At 41.4% G+C, this 13,876-nt stretch overlaps 1 protein-coding gene across 2 annotated transcripts; it reads left to right on the top strand.

The window, feature by feature from the left end:
* The first annotated feature begins 579 nt into the window (after positions 1-579).
* On the top strand, positions 580-4,571 carry RASL11A (RAS like family 11 member A). Of its 2 annotated transcripts, none has more exons than XM_058186310.1 (4): positions 580-817; positions 1,424-1,480; positions 2,656-2,757; positions 3,974-4,571. In XM_058186310.1, the coding sequence occupies exons 1-4, from the start codon at positions 694-696 to the stop codon at positions 4,402-4,404; spliced, it is 714 nt and encodes a 237-aa protein (XP_058042293.1). In that variant the 5' UTR covers positions 580-693; the 3' UTR covers positions 4,405-4,571. The 2 variants fall into 2 exon arrangements, with proteins under 2 accessions (XP_058042293.1, XP_058042292.1); XM_058186309.1 differs by having other exon boundaries at positions 2,656-2,735; positions 3,952-4,571.
* The last annotated feature ends 9,305 nt before the right edge of the window (positions 4,572-13,876 follow it).

The raw sequence follows: 13,876 nt of genomic DNA on the forward strand, positions 1-13,876 counted from the left end.
TGATGGCATTCAGGGGGAAAAACTGTCCTTGTGTCTCGTTGTTCTGGCGTACAGTGTCCTATAGCGTTGTTTTGAGGGTATAAGTTGAGACAATTTATGTCCAGGATGTTAGGGGTATGTCGATATCTGTACCTACATTATCTACATTATATATTGTATATACATTATATTAACTGTAGTTAACGGTATGCGATCCCACCCATTTCACACTAATAGAAAAGGGAAATTCATTTCTGGTTTTCGGAATGAGAGCCCATTCATCCCCCTTCCCACCGGAAGCCAGCCCAAATACCATAAAAAGGAAACCTGGCTTTTACGATGCACCGGTGAAATCCTTGGACGGGCTGTCCCCATAAACTCGCCCGCTTGCTATCTCTTGGCCATCGCCAGCTTATTTCTATTGTCTACGGCTGCTGGCGGTAGGAACCGGGGCGTGCGTACAGCTGGCCGCCCTTGTGCGTACGCAGGGCCGGGCCTTCCCAAAGAGGGGCGTGGGTGGAGGTGGCGCTTTTATCGCACTTGGGCTGACTTTAAAAGCGCCGCGCGAGCTGCGGTTCCCCGGCAGCTGCTGCAGCGGCTTCGCTTGGATGCCGTGCCGGTTCGTCGCCTCCGCGCTCTGAATGCATTTGGGGCAAAGGCTCCTGCCGCCGATCCCGTATTTCTCTTTCTGGGGCTGGAGGGCTGGCCTTTCCCATGCGGTTCTCGTCGATCATGTCCCAAAATTATCTTCTAGCGCCCATCCAAGAATGCCCGTCCGAGTTCCTCGTCAAGGAGGTGAAATTGGCGGTGCTTGGAACAGGGGGCGTGGGGAAGAGCGGTAAGTGGCCAGGGGGCGAGGGTCGGCTCGGCTGTGTGGGGATCTGGGTGGGCGAAGAGGAAAGGAAGGATCCTGCGCGGTGATTGAGATCGGGGCACGCGGGCGCAGGAGAGAAGATGAAAAACGAGGGTCTGGAAATAATAAAATAAGGATGCTGTGTGGGAAGCGTGGAAAAGGCGGAAAAAGGTGGGAATGTTGGGGGTGAGGAGGGAAAAACCCCTGATAGGTGAAGTCCTGTCTACCGTTCCCATCCCAATGTCGTCCAGATATGCAGGAATGCAACGCCCATCAGCCGGTGAAATGAAAAAACCAGCTGTCTGGAAGGACTTCGGGATGGGCAAGCGGCAGCGGTGAACTGGTTGGGTGGGTTAAAGAGTTCCCTTTCAAGCACAATGCCAATTCTTCTTGAGTTAAGCAGAAAATTCCTCCATGCTTCCACAGGCATCAAAAGCTCTTCATTTGGTTTCCTAAATCCAGATGCCATATAGCCCAATTCACCTTCTGGGAAGCCCTGCTGCTTGCTACAAATGGTTATATGGCAGGATTAGTCTTTTCTCCAGCTGTTTTCATTGAACAAACAAAAAAAAGTCTCTTTTTTTTTCCCAGCCATGATTGTCCGGTTCCTCACCAAAAGGTTTATTGGAGACTATGAACCCAACACTGGTGAGTTTTAGTCTTTTTTTTGTAATATATATATATTTTTTATTATTATTATTATTATTATTATTATTATTATTATTATTATTATTATTATTATTATTATTATTAATTATACATTTATATTGTGTGTGAGCAGAGTTGGTTCTTGGTATCATTCATACTAATCCAATTCACAATAACAATATTAGTAATCTATCCCATTTCTCAAATTTAAGTAATCCTTATTATACTGTTCAAACATACATATTCAAAAAATGCCTAATTCCTCATCTTTATTTCTACCTTCATCTGTATGTTTCTTGTTCTATCTAAACATTGCTCTATTATATATGAACAAATTTAGCTAAGTTTCATTTATATTAATCCAATTCACGCTAACATTGTTATGGTGAGTTTTATTCTTAAGGATTCTCCCTTCCTACAAGCCAGCTGTGAAGTCTGAGTGAGAGTAGCCATAAGGAATCTCTTTTGGCCCCCTTCCTTTTGGGACCTCTAGAAAGCTTGGGAGTGCAGATGTTTTCCTACTAGCCGTCCTAGAAAAGAGGAGAAAAAAGAAATCAGGCTTTGAAAACTGCTTACTAAAGCGCCAGAATCCCATTCTGAAGCTTAGTCTTAACATTATACGGCATTCATTTTTCTGCATATATTGGGAAGAGGTTTATGGTGGTTGGGGGGCTGTACTTAATGTTTTGGGGGTTGAACATGAGCTGCAGAAGGTGGGATAGTGATCTGAAGTAAGCAAGAGTAGGATATTCCTTCCCTTCCCCCAAGATTTGGGTGGACTTTAAGAAATCTTGGTCACGTTTCATGTCTAAGGTTTACATCAGTTTTCAGATGTTCCACAACTCAAAATGGGGAACAATTAAACCAGTTTCATTGTTGGCAGTCATATTTTTAGGTGGGTTTAAGAACCTAACCAGTATTGGTTTTCTGGGCTTCCCAGTTCTGGGGTGTTGTGGGCCAACATGAAGGAGACCAGTAGTTGTCCTGTTTCTCTAGGTCAGCAGTCTCCAACCTTGGCAACTTTAAGCCTGGAGGACTTCAACTTCCAGAATTCTGGGAGTTGAAGTCCTCCAGGCTTAAAGTTGCCAAGGTTGGAGACCCCTGCTCTAGGTTATTTCTTGCCACCAATATAAGTACAAGTTTGTCATTCGCTTATTTCATGTTCATTTTTCCAGGGAACCTATATTCAAGACTTGTTCATATAGAAGGTGACCAAATGTTTCTGCAGATCCAAGACACACCAGGATGCTCGGAGGTACAAAATAATCTTAAAATATGTTGGTTCTGATGGCCAAATGGGATTTGCTTCCCTCTATGTTTCAGAAACACAGTGGCATTGTGGCATTGTCCATATTTATTCATTTTATTTTTATTTGCTCATTGCTTCAAATTACTTTTTATGAAGGGGAAACAAATATAGGAAAAGCTGATTAGGGTTTTATAATGCAGTCATCTTACCTCATTTATTAAAGCAGTATTCTATTGTTAAAGAGTCTCCCAACTGATAGTAATTTAGCTATACAATTATGGTGATAAGTTCTGATACTAGTAAAGCTGGTCATTATGTGACCAGACCTGATTTTATGACTTTTTTTTTTGGCAGTGGTCATTACATGAACACATTGGTTGTTAAATGAATTCTGTGGTCACCCATATTTGCTATGGGGTGTTTTATTGTGGAAACAAAAAATACCAGTTTCCAGAAAAAAACATGGTAAATTGTGGTCAGATGACCATAAAGCAAATGTGGGCTGGTTGCCAGATGCCCAAAATTTATGTTACGTGACACGGAGGGGGGGGCACTGCACATTGTAACTTTAGAACTGGGATGAAGTAGCTTTTTTTGGGGGGGGGACTGTTGTAACTTGACTGGTTGCTAAGTGACTAGTCGTAACAAAAGGATTACCTATAAAGCTATAATTCTTACTGCATTAACAAACAACCAGGAAGTCAAATATTGTTGCCACTGCTAATAGTTTTACCAGTTCTCAGAACTTTCAATCTGAAATATCCCATAATAATTGGGATTTCCAATTAAATTAGGATGTAATTTGCAGGCACACATTCTAGATATATTAGAAAGAAATCCCACATAATCAAAGTGCCCCAGATCAATTTTCCTAGGATTGCAATCCCTGGAAAATCTTACCATTTCTTGGGTTATTTAAAATGTATGCCTTAAGCATTAATAGGAGTTATAGTTATGTGTCATTCTGGGTAATGCTGAAAGAGATGCATCTAACCTTTAAATGATCCATTTGGGATTAAATGTGAGCACTCCCAAGAGCATTATTTCTTTTGATGCTTCAAGCTGTGCCATCCAGGCATCCAACTGCATCGTATTATGATGATCAAGATTGAACAGTGAATAGTTCAGCTGTGAGATGAGCTTATTTACTGAAACTATGTCTGCAACTGAAACCTCTTCTCTTCTTTATAAATGTATGAAAATAATCATTCCTTCTTTTCAGATCCAAGAAGACTTACCGCAAGTGCTGGATTCGATTTCTGGTTGTCTCAAGTGGGCAGATGGTTTTCTCTTAGTCTACTCAATTACCGACCATCATAGCTACCAGTTCATTCGGCCACTTTTTCTACACCTCCAGAAGATTCGCCCCGACTCAAAAATCCCAGTCATCATTGTAGGGAACAAAGGGGATTTGATGCATTCCCGACAGGTTGCAGCAAATGATGGCTTACAGTTGGCCAATGAACTGGGTGTTGTGTTTCTGGAAGTCTCGACGAGTGATAATTATCAAGGTGTATGCGATGTCTTTCAATACCTTTGTAAAGAAGTTAGTAAACAGCACAGTTATGGCAGCCGAGACAAAAGAAGGTCATCCATCATCCCACGTCCCAAATCTCCAAATGTGCAAGACCTCAAGAGACGTTTTAAACAGGCTCTTTCATCCAAAGTGAAATAGACTTGAAATGACCTTTGCTCAAAACTGTTTTATTAATTACACCTTTATAAGAAGATTTTTATTTTTGTACTGATGCTATTGTTATCTATCTAGATAAAAATATAAAACGTCCTTGGAATTACTTTCATATGAAATTTTCTTCCTCCCCTACCTATTGGAACAAAATAAAAAAAATGATTGAATTAAAGCTATATTTCTGTTCCATAGAGTTTTACTGTTTAAATAAGGGAAGGGAACTATTTATTTACCAGATTTATACCCCAACTTTTCTCCAGGAGCTCAAAGCACTCTCTTTCAATAATAACCAATAGGTCACTCAAACAGTTTCCATTAAAGGAGAATATTTGTAGCTCAGGTGTGAAATGAGTTGTTGGTGCTCTCTGAACTTGTTTTCTTGCAGACGTTTCATTACCTAAACTACCTAGTTTGGGTAATGAAACGTCTGGAAGAAAACAAACAAGCTGTTGTGATCTGCCAGCAGCCTGCGGAGCTGGCAGTGGAGTCGGACAGTGAGAAGTCTGGGGAGGACAATGGGTCAGTCCTGGAGTCGGGAAGGACCAAACGAGGGCTCTGTGTCAGAGGCAGAGGGGCCAGGGCCATTTGGGAGCAATGCGCAACTCCGGAGCCTCCAGAGGTGGACAGCAGGGAGGCAGAGGAACAGGAGGAGCCTGTTCCTAGTGCATGCATGCGAAGAGCTGCCAGAAGGCAAGAGCAGCTAAAGCAAAAAGGACGACTCTGGAGTAAGACCAGGAGATGATTGGCCCCTCCCATAAGGTTTAAAAGAGCAGCAACGGCTCTTGGGTTCTTTGTAGGAAAGCAATGTTATTACAATTGTTTCTTGTCTCCTGTTTCTGAACTTCATGGGGTTCTTGCCAAGAAAAGCCTTTGGCAGGGTGCCAAAGAAGACAAAGGTTTGTGATGATAAGGCCGAAGGACTTTTTATGAAGGACTTTGTTTTGGACTTAATTTGGACTAAACTGAGAATGAAGTAATTCTCAGCTGTTCTAATAAAATATGTTTGTTTAGAACTGATTGTGTCTGGTAATAATTACTTGGGCCTAGGTCACAACACAAGCGCCAAGAGTTTCCGTGATTGACAGTGATTAAAATTTGGGTCTTCCTCTTTCTTTAATGCTTTAACTGCTACAATTATACAATTATAACTCATCAAATTCTGATAATTCCAAAATGTAGGATCTAACATTTCAGTTTCCTTGGATAGCCAATAGGATTAAATTATCTCCCTGTCTATAAGATACATTTATAACTTGTTTATTTTGATTGATTATATTTTAAGGTGGTTCCTCCCTACATAGAAAGAAATGGCAACATGCTTTGTGTTACAAAATGCTCTAAAAGGGCCACTGAATTCAACCTCCAGCTGATCTTGGGCGATTGTGAGAAAGCTAACCAAGATTGTACTTGCATAATAGCTGGACAGAAAATAACCAAGATAATCCAGGGCTGTGTATGAATCTGGGGAATTAATGGGATACTATAATAGTATTTCTTATCTTGTTGATTTAGCTAAATGACATTTCAAAGTGTTTTCTGGCTTCCAGCGTTTGTTCTTAAAAGGGAAAAAGTCTGGAATTGAGTAATGTGCATGAGTAATGATTTCTAGATTAAGTAATGATACTAGATTAAGACTCCAATTCATATGTGCACTTACTTGAGGCAAAGGCCAATGGACTTCCAAGATGAAATAAGGATTAAGTTCTTAGTCACTGACCTATGATGTGTGTTTTACAGATTATTCAATCAGCTGTACGGTATCTATCGGCTTCATTTATAGGGCAATTTTGTCATTTGTACAGTAGCTCAGGCTTCTCCAAACTAAAGGGAAAATTAAAAAGGTTACTTTTTATTGTTTTTATGTGCCCCATGACAATGGAACTAACATCCAAACAAAGTCAGTGGACAGATGAGTATGCAAAATTTCTAGATATAAATATATTACCCAGGAATAAATTCCATGAATCAGTAGCATTTTTAGTAGATTTGTAGAGTATACTGAATATTACTCACATAGTTGCTGATTGCAACGCCTTATCAAATTCTGCAAGTTCTTATCAATTACTGCAAGTTCAAGTCCCACCAGGCCCAAGGTTGACTCAGCCTTCCATCCTTTATAAGGTAGGTAAAATGAGGACCCAGATTGTTGGGTGCAATAAGTTGACTTTGTATATAACATACAAATGGATAAAGACTTGCTTAACACAGTGTAAGCTGCCCTGAGTCTTCGGAGAAGGGCGGGATATAAATGCAAATAAAAAAAAAAATTCAGGAGAAAGCTGTACAGTTTTATTTTGCTTTCGAACACCCCTGTTCATCCATCAGGTTCTCTAGATAGCCTTTGGAAAGACTTGATCCTTAAATTTAATCTTACCAGGAATATAAGAAGCTGTCTGGTGCTACCGGTAAATCATGCTTCTTTTTAACCATGATTTGATGGAGTCATTATTATAACTGAGTATGCGCCAAGCCATTGTTTCTAAACCACAGTGTTATAGATTGTCATTATCTGTTATCAGTGGTGAGATCCTCCGCGGTTTGCCACTGGTTCGCTGCCCATGCATGTGCAATGCGCGCCAAGTGCATGCTCTATGCACGCAAACACAATGTGCGCCAAATGCACGCTTTGCACGGAAAAAGGACGCTTAACAAGGTAAGTAGAACAGCGAGGGAGGGAACAGCTGTGCCGTGCGATTTCCTGCTTTCTAGTGAATATAAATCGCGCTGCACAGCTGATTGTCAGAAATACCGGTTTGCATGAACCGGTAGCTTTTTTTTTTTTTTTTACTACCAGTTTGCCTGAACCAGTGCAAACCGGTAGGATTTCACCACTGTATTATTCAGTCAGTGAACTGTATGTGAATACTGAATCAGTCCATTTTCAACATCTGCTCTTGCAGCTAGTATCTATAATTTCCAGATGTGTTGGAATACCTATTTTCCCTAGACAACTTGCTGCCTAGGATAATGGGAATTAATCTAATATAGCTGGTTTAGAAGACATCTAGGTAGACAATCTGGCTCCATATTTTGCTCAATTATATTAGAATCTTTAGGAGACATGGCTCAATTATTGCTGTTTGGAATTATGGAAATTATAGTCTAATATATTTGGATGCTGATGATGAGAACTTTAATTCAGCAACATCTGTAATGCCATAGTTGCCTACATTGGACTATACTAAAAAGCAGAATCTGTTCAAAGTATCAGATAGGAATGATTCTGTAGAGGGTGAATAGGCTGAGCCTGAGGGCAGGATCAAATGCATCATTAGTTTGGAGTTGCTATGCTTCCACAAGAGACCCACGTCCAACTCCCTATGAATTCCATTAACCCTTATTTAGTGCCAATTTGGTTTGACCATTAATAGATCAGATTCTTGTGTATAAATTGCATATAATAAACTTATAGTGCTTTGAACTCAGCTTCTGTTCTAGGTTACTTGCTTCTGACAAATCCTAGGGTTTCTTTGACACTAGACAATCCATGCCCTGTTGGGTCATTGTTTCAGGGATATTTCCTTATCTAAACAGAAAAGAATGACAACAGGTGGGCAAAAAAATAAGTGAGAGTGGGAGCGACTTCCAACTTCTTGCTGGCCTGCATATTGAGTTTCCTGGTGAGAAGTTGGCAGGGATCATTAAAAAAAAGTCTTTCCTTCCTTCCTTGGGGCAGTGTGGGTCAAGAAGAAAGCATGGGGGTTATAAGGGTGTGTGAGAGGTGTGCTGGGGCCTGATGTGGTTTAAGTACACAAGAGATGCTATGCAGGAGGTCAGAGAATGCATGCAGGAGGGGTAGTCAAGAAGGGTGTGGGTGCATAAGAAGTAGGCATAGGTTAATGAAGGTGCATGGTAGGAATAAGGATTTGGGAGTGGTGTGGAAGATATATGGCATGGATCAGGAAAGATACTTGGATACTGCATGGATCAGGGATAGTGTTCGGGGGATGGCATTGGTCAGAAAAGGTGCATGGAGGTACCCAAAAGGTGATGCATGGGTCAGGGAAGGCATTCAGGTGGATGGGATAGAAAGGACATGGGGGGATGGCACAGGTCTGGGAGTGCATGTGGAAGTTGGCATGGGTTCCCTTCCCCTTCCCCTTCCCTTTCCCCTTCCTGCAGACAGGTAAGCAATTGCTGCTTGGTGGGGGAAGGAAGTGTGGGATTGCAAGACTGGCTGGGAAACTGTCACAGAATGTTGAAAATGAAAATCTCATGACTGCACCAGCAGCCCAGCAGCATAGCAACAGCCAGTAACACTGAAGTAGCCACTACTTCCCCAAATTTCATTCCCTTGGGAGTCATGGATCCCAGATAACTAGTATTCCGTAAGTTATCCCATTCATAATGATTTAAAATTTGTTGCCCTGTGATACATCGTTTCGCCCAGTTAAAAGTCAAGACAATTAGATTTTCAATAGCATATAAATGTCCAAGACTATTTGCATTGTCACAAAGCTGTAAAATCTTAACAAAGTTGATATATGTAATTAGCAATTTTTATAGGAGTTGATATTTAACAATAGTATATCATTATATATATATAAGTTGTCAAATGGCTTTTTGACACTATTATTGAATTCCCAATCTAATCCTTGGTTTTGTTTGTTGTTGTATGAATCATTCAGTTGAATGATAAGCTCGGAGAATTAACAGACAGTCATTCCTGTCATGGTTTCTTAAAGCTAGTCTATTGCAATATATTTATATAGGACTGCTTTTAAAAATAATTTGGAAATACCATTGATTTACTGGTAAGGGATTTCATCCAACCAACTTTTCCAGTAAATTTGTAGTTTTCAGATCCAAATGCTGATTTTAATCTCTACCCTTCATGGTGTGATTCTCAACAATTGTCAGGACTGCCTCTTTCAAGTAGAACTAACCTGCTCCATATGGTTAACTCAGAAAGCAAAGCTTAAAATCTTATCACACAGGGAGGCTCTGGAGACAGTTTTTTCCCACTGCTGTAGCGCTTTCCCTTTGGCACCCTTATCCTGGAAAGACTGTAAAAACAAGACTGTTCTGGGCCATGGTGGAATTCAATTTTTTTTACTACTGGTTCTGTGGGCGTGGCTTGGTGGGCGTGGTGTGGCTTGGGGTGTGTGGCTTGGTGGGCATGGCAGGGGAAGGATACTGCAAAATCTTCATTCCCACCCCATTCCAGGGGAAGGATACTGCAAAATCCAGCCAGAGGTGGTATTTGCTGGTTCTCTGAACTACTCAAAATTTCCACTACCGGTTCTCCAGAACCTGTCAGAACCTGCTGAATTTCACTCCTGGTTCTGAGGAACATTTGAAAGTTAAGTGACAATATTGGGACTGAGCACCATTAGGTATTTGCTGTTTTTAACAGCTCTTACCAATTGGCTGTTTTATTGTTTTTAATCATTGGGAATCACATAGGCCCCATGGCAGTAGCCTATGTCAATAATTTATAGTTCTAGTTTTCCTATGGAGTCAGTTTCTTGATCTGGTCTCTTTCTCATAAGGTGATCAAGTATGTATTAAAAAAACAAAATCACAAAAATGTACACCTCTCTATTTTTATAAGTGTATAAAACCATGTGTGTGGAGGTGCGGTCCCATGTCACACCCACCATGGCCATGCCCCCTGGCCACATGTCCCCCCCAGCCTTCCAAGGTCAAACACAACTCTGATGCGGCCCTCAATGAAATCAAGTTTGACACCCCAGCGGTTATTGTTAGTTGCGAAGTCGTGTCCGACCCATCGCGACCCCATGGACAACATTCCTCCAGGACTTCCTGTCCTCTACCATCCTCTGGAGTCCATTTAAACTCATGCCTACTGCCTCAGTGATTCCATCCAGCCACCTCGTTCTCTGTCATCCCGTTCTTCTTTTGCCCTCAATCTTTCCCAGCATTAGGCTCTTCTCCAGTGAGTCCTTCCTTCTCATTAGGTGGCCAAAGTATTTCAGTTTCATCTTCAGGATCTGGCCTTCTAAAGAGCAGTCAGGGCTGATCTCCTCTAGGACTGACTTGTTTGTTCGCCTTGCAGTCCAAGGGACTCACAGGACTCTTTTCCAGCACCAGAGTTCAAAGGCCTCGATTCTTTAGTGCTCAGCCTTTCTTATGGTCCAACCTTCAAAGCCATACATTGCAACTGGGAAAACCATAGCCTTGAGTATACACATTTTTGTTGGCAGGGTGATGTCTCTGCGGTATATAAATGTATATAAATGTAAATATAGGTAGTCCTCAACTTATAACATTCAATGGCTGTTCAATGTGACAAGGCACTGAAAAAGAACTGTGTTTCACACTTACAACCATTGCAGAATTGCCATAGTCACATGATCAAAATGTGGATGCTTGCCAACTGGTTCATATTTATGACGATTGCAGCATCCTCTGATCATGTGAACACCTTCTGTAACCTTCTGATCAGCAAAGTCAATGGAAAAATCAAATTCACTTAACAACCATGTTACTAACTTAACAATTGCAGTGATTCACTTAACAACTTTGACAAGAAAGGTTGTAAAATGGGGCAAAATTCACTTAACACATGTCTCATTTAGCAACATAAATTTTGGGCTCAGTTGTGGTTGCAAGTCAAGGACTACCTATATCAAATCAATACATATCTTGAATAAGGTAAAGGTAAAGGTTCCCCTCGCACATATGTGCTAGTCGTTCCCGACTCTAGGGGGTGGTGCTCATCTCCGCTTCAAAGCCGAAGAGCCAGCGCTGTCCGAAGACATCTCCGTGGTCATGTGGCCGGCATGACTCAACGCCAAAGGCGCACGGAACGCTGTTACCTTCCCACCAAAGGTGGTCCCTATTTTTTCTACTTGCATTTTTACGTGCTTTCGAAACTGCTAGATTGGCAGAAGCTGGGACAAGTAATGGGAACTCACCCCGTTACACGGCAGCACTAGGGATTTGAACCACTGAGCTGCCGACCTTTTGATTGACAAGCTCAACGTCCTAGCCCCTGAGCCACCGCATCCCTATACCTTGAATATACATATGCAATAAGATTTCAGCATTGTGGTTATTTTCTAACCCATTGAATTTTTCACAGCATGAACTAAGGAGAATGCATTGCTTGGCCTTCTCATCTATTTATCAGCAGCGTTCAAGGTTTTAATAGCTGATTGCCAATCAAATCTCAAGAGATGAAAACATTTTCTAATTTGGGATATGCTGTAGAGTTAAAAAAAGACCTATTCATTTCTGTGTCTTATGTAAAAATAAAGAGCACTGCCTTCACACACCTCCAAAAAACAAGTTAGTTATGAAGCAATTCAGCTGCTTAAAGAGAGGGCTGACTCAGAGGCTTCAGTTCACTGGCTGGCTTCTAAAAAGGACAAACTAATACTGAATAGAAGGAAATGATGCCACTATTTAAAATTTGCCCCCCCCCGCATCATACCAAATACTTGCCTGAGAAGATAAATTGCTCAGATTTCTAGCACCCATTTGACCTCCTTGATTAGGTCTTGCATTAGTATTGGGTCCATAGCATTAAAAAAGGTCAAAGACAAGCTTGCTGGTCCATAGTGGGAAACAGTCAGAAATCCAGTATGAACAGATTTCCAGAAAAAAATTATAGGGAACAGGAACCATTTGCATTTTGGTCTGAGATGCACACCACACAGACACATCCCCAACAGCCTATGTCTAAGTTCCACGGTGAAAGGACACAGGGCAGAAAACATCCTGCAGAAGACACAGCTCCACCACACAATCCTTTCAGCAGTTCCAAGAAGGCTCCACACCCATTTGCACCACTCAGGTGACCCTGAGGACACAGGCAAACTTCCAAGTGGCCTCAACAGCTCTCTAAAAAGAATGCAAATGACCAGCTGTCTGCAAAGAATATAAATCAATCCATCCCCCACCAGCCAGTCAGAGCTGAAGAAGCTTCTTGGATGAGAAGTGAAAGGAAAATGAGAAGTCTAGTGGCCTATTGAAAAAGCATCTTTGGGACAAATCCAGAGTTCCTTTGTTACCCAAAAGTGTTCAATTAGAGTGTGAAATTCTTCAGAATTTATCCCCACAATGTCTCAAAAGAAAAACATGAAGGGGCAAAAATGGTCAGTTAGATGTTTCAAACCATGAAGTCTGCAGTGTTATAATCTGTATCAAGATGGAGACTGTAGAATAAATGCATTAATCAGCAAGAGATACTGCCATTGTCAGGCTTCCTTCGGAGACAAGAAATACCTGTCATTTCTCTTCCTTGCTATTACAACAGATCCTTTGCATGTACATAAACTTTTCATGGAGCAGAAATCCTGCTTGTTGCAATACAGTGAAGGGAACGAACATGGGTTGGCTGCTGAGTAACACCTGTTCAAATGCTTTCCCTCTGCAGAAAAATAAAGAATGAAGGAAGCCTGACCTGGTTTGGTTTAGATTGAGTAAGGAATGGACAGACAGCAAAGGAGTGCAGATTTTTTTGCTGGAGGATGGGGTAGGGGACACTGCCATTCCCCAAGTTCTAGTGCTTTTCCCAAAAGCTGTGGTGGATAGTAGTTAAGAAGGCAAACTAAAAAGGTAAAGGTTCCCCTTGCACATATGTGCTAGTCGTTCCCAACTCTAGGGGGCGGTTCTCATCTCCATTTCAAAGCCGAAGAGCCAGCGCTGTCCAAAGACGTCTCCATGCTCACATGGCTGGCATGACTAAATGCCAAAGGTGCCCAGAACGCTGTTACCTTCCCACCAAAGGTGGTCCCATATTTTTTCTACTTGCATTTTTACGTGCTTTCAAACTGCTAGGTTGGCAGAAGCTGGGCCAAGGAATAGGAGCTCACCCGGCGCAGCACTAGGGATTCAAACCGCTGAACTACAGACTGCATACCTTAAGGCAAACTAGGACAGGAAAATAATATGGGGAAAGGCCACAGGGATAGTGATGGGGGGGAACCCTTTTATTCAGAAATGCTGAATTAATTTTCATTTTTTAAAAAAAGGGAAATCAAAACTTCACTATCATTTGTATGCATAGGGTTGATTGTCCTTTTTAACCTTGTCTGAAACCTCTGTGAAGTGTTTAGAGGCAATTCTGAGGAGAATAAACACCAGGAGGAATTGAGTGGGATATAATCATAGCTTTAACAGCAGGTTGTGTTGTGCTGTGTGAAGCCCTTGACAGAAAAAGTGTTCTCCCGCATTTTTTCCTGTCACTGAAATGGAGTTCTTATTACTGAAGATGGATGAGAGAATGAAACAGGTGTATTCTCTCTGCAATAATAGAAGAGCATGAGGTAATAGCTTTACACTCATGACACTTTACTGTCAGTTTTTACTGTAAATAATTATACTTTTTTCATGTCCCATTTCAACTCCAATGTGGGCATCGTTGCTTTGGCTGTTCCCTAATGGGAAATATAACTTAGCAGGCAGATCAGACTTGGGGTTTTTTTTCTTCAGAAAGGAGAAAATGACTTAGGAAAGAGGTATGAATGATGAGTCTGTGAAGACACAC

This window comes from Ahaetulla prasina, chromosome 5 (genome assembly GCF_028640845.1).
Source record: "Ahaetulla prasina isolate Xishuangbanna chromosome 5, ASM2864084v1, whole genome shotgun sequence".
NCBI lineage: Eukaryota > Metazoa > Chordata > Lepidosauria > Squamata > Colubridae > Ahaetulla > Ahaetulla prasina.

Bases quoted from the DNA above. Each gene is read 5' to 3' on its own strand.
- RASL11A (XM_058186310.1), top strand. From the start codon at position 694: ATGCGGTTCTCGTCGATCATGTCCCAAAATTATCTTCTAGCGCCCATC. The intron at 818-1,423 runs GTAAGTGGCCAG...TTTTTTTCCCAG, and splicing joins AGGGGGCGTGGGGAAGAGCG to CCATGATTGTCCGGTTCCTC. The intron at 2,758-3,973 runs GTTGGTTCTGAT...ACTTACCGCAAG, and splicing joins ACAAAATAATCTTAAAATAT to TGCTGGATTCGATTTCTGGT.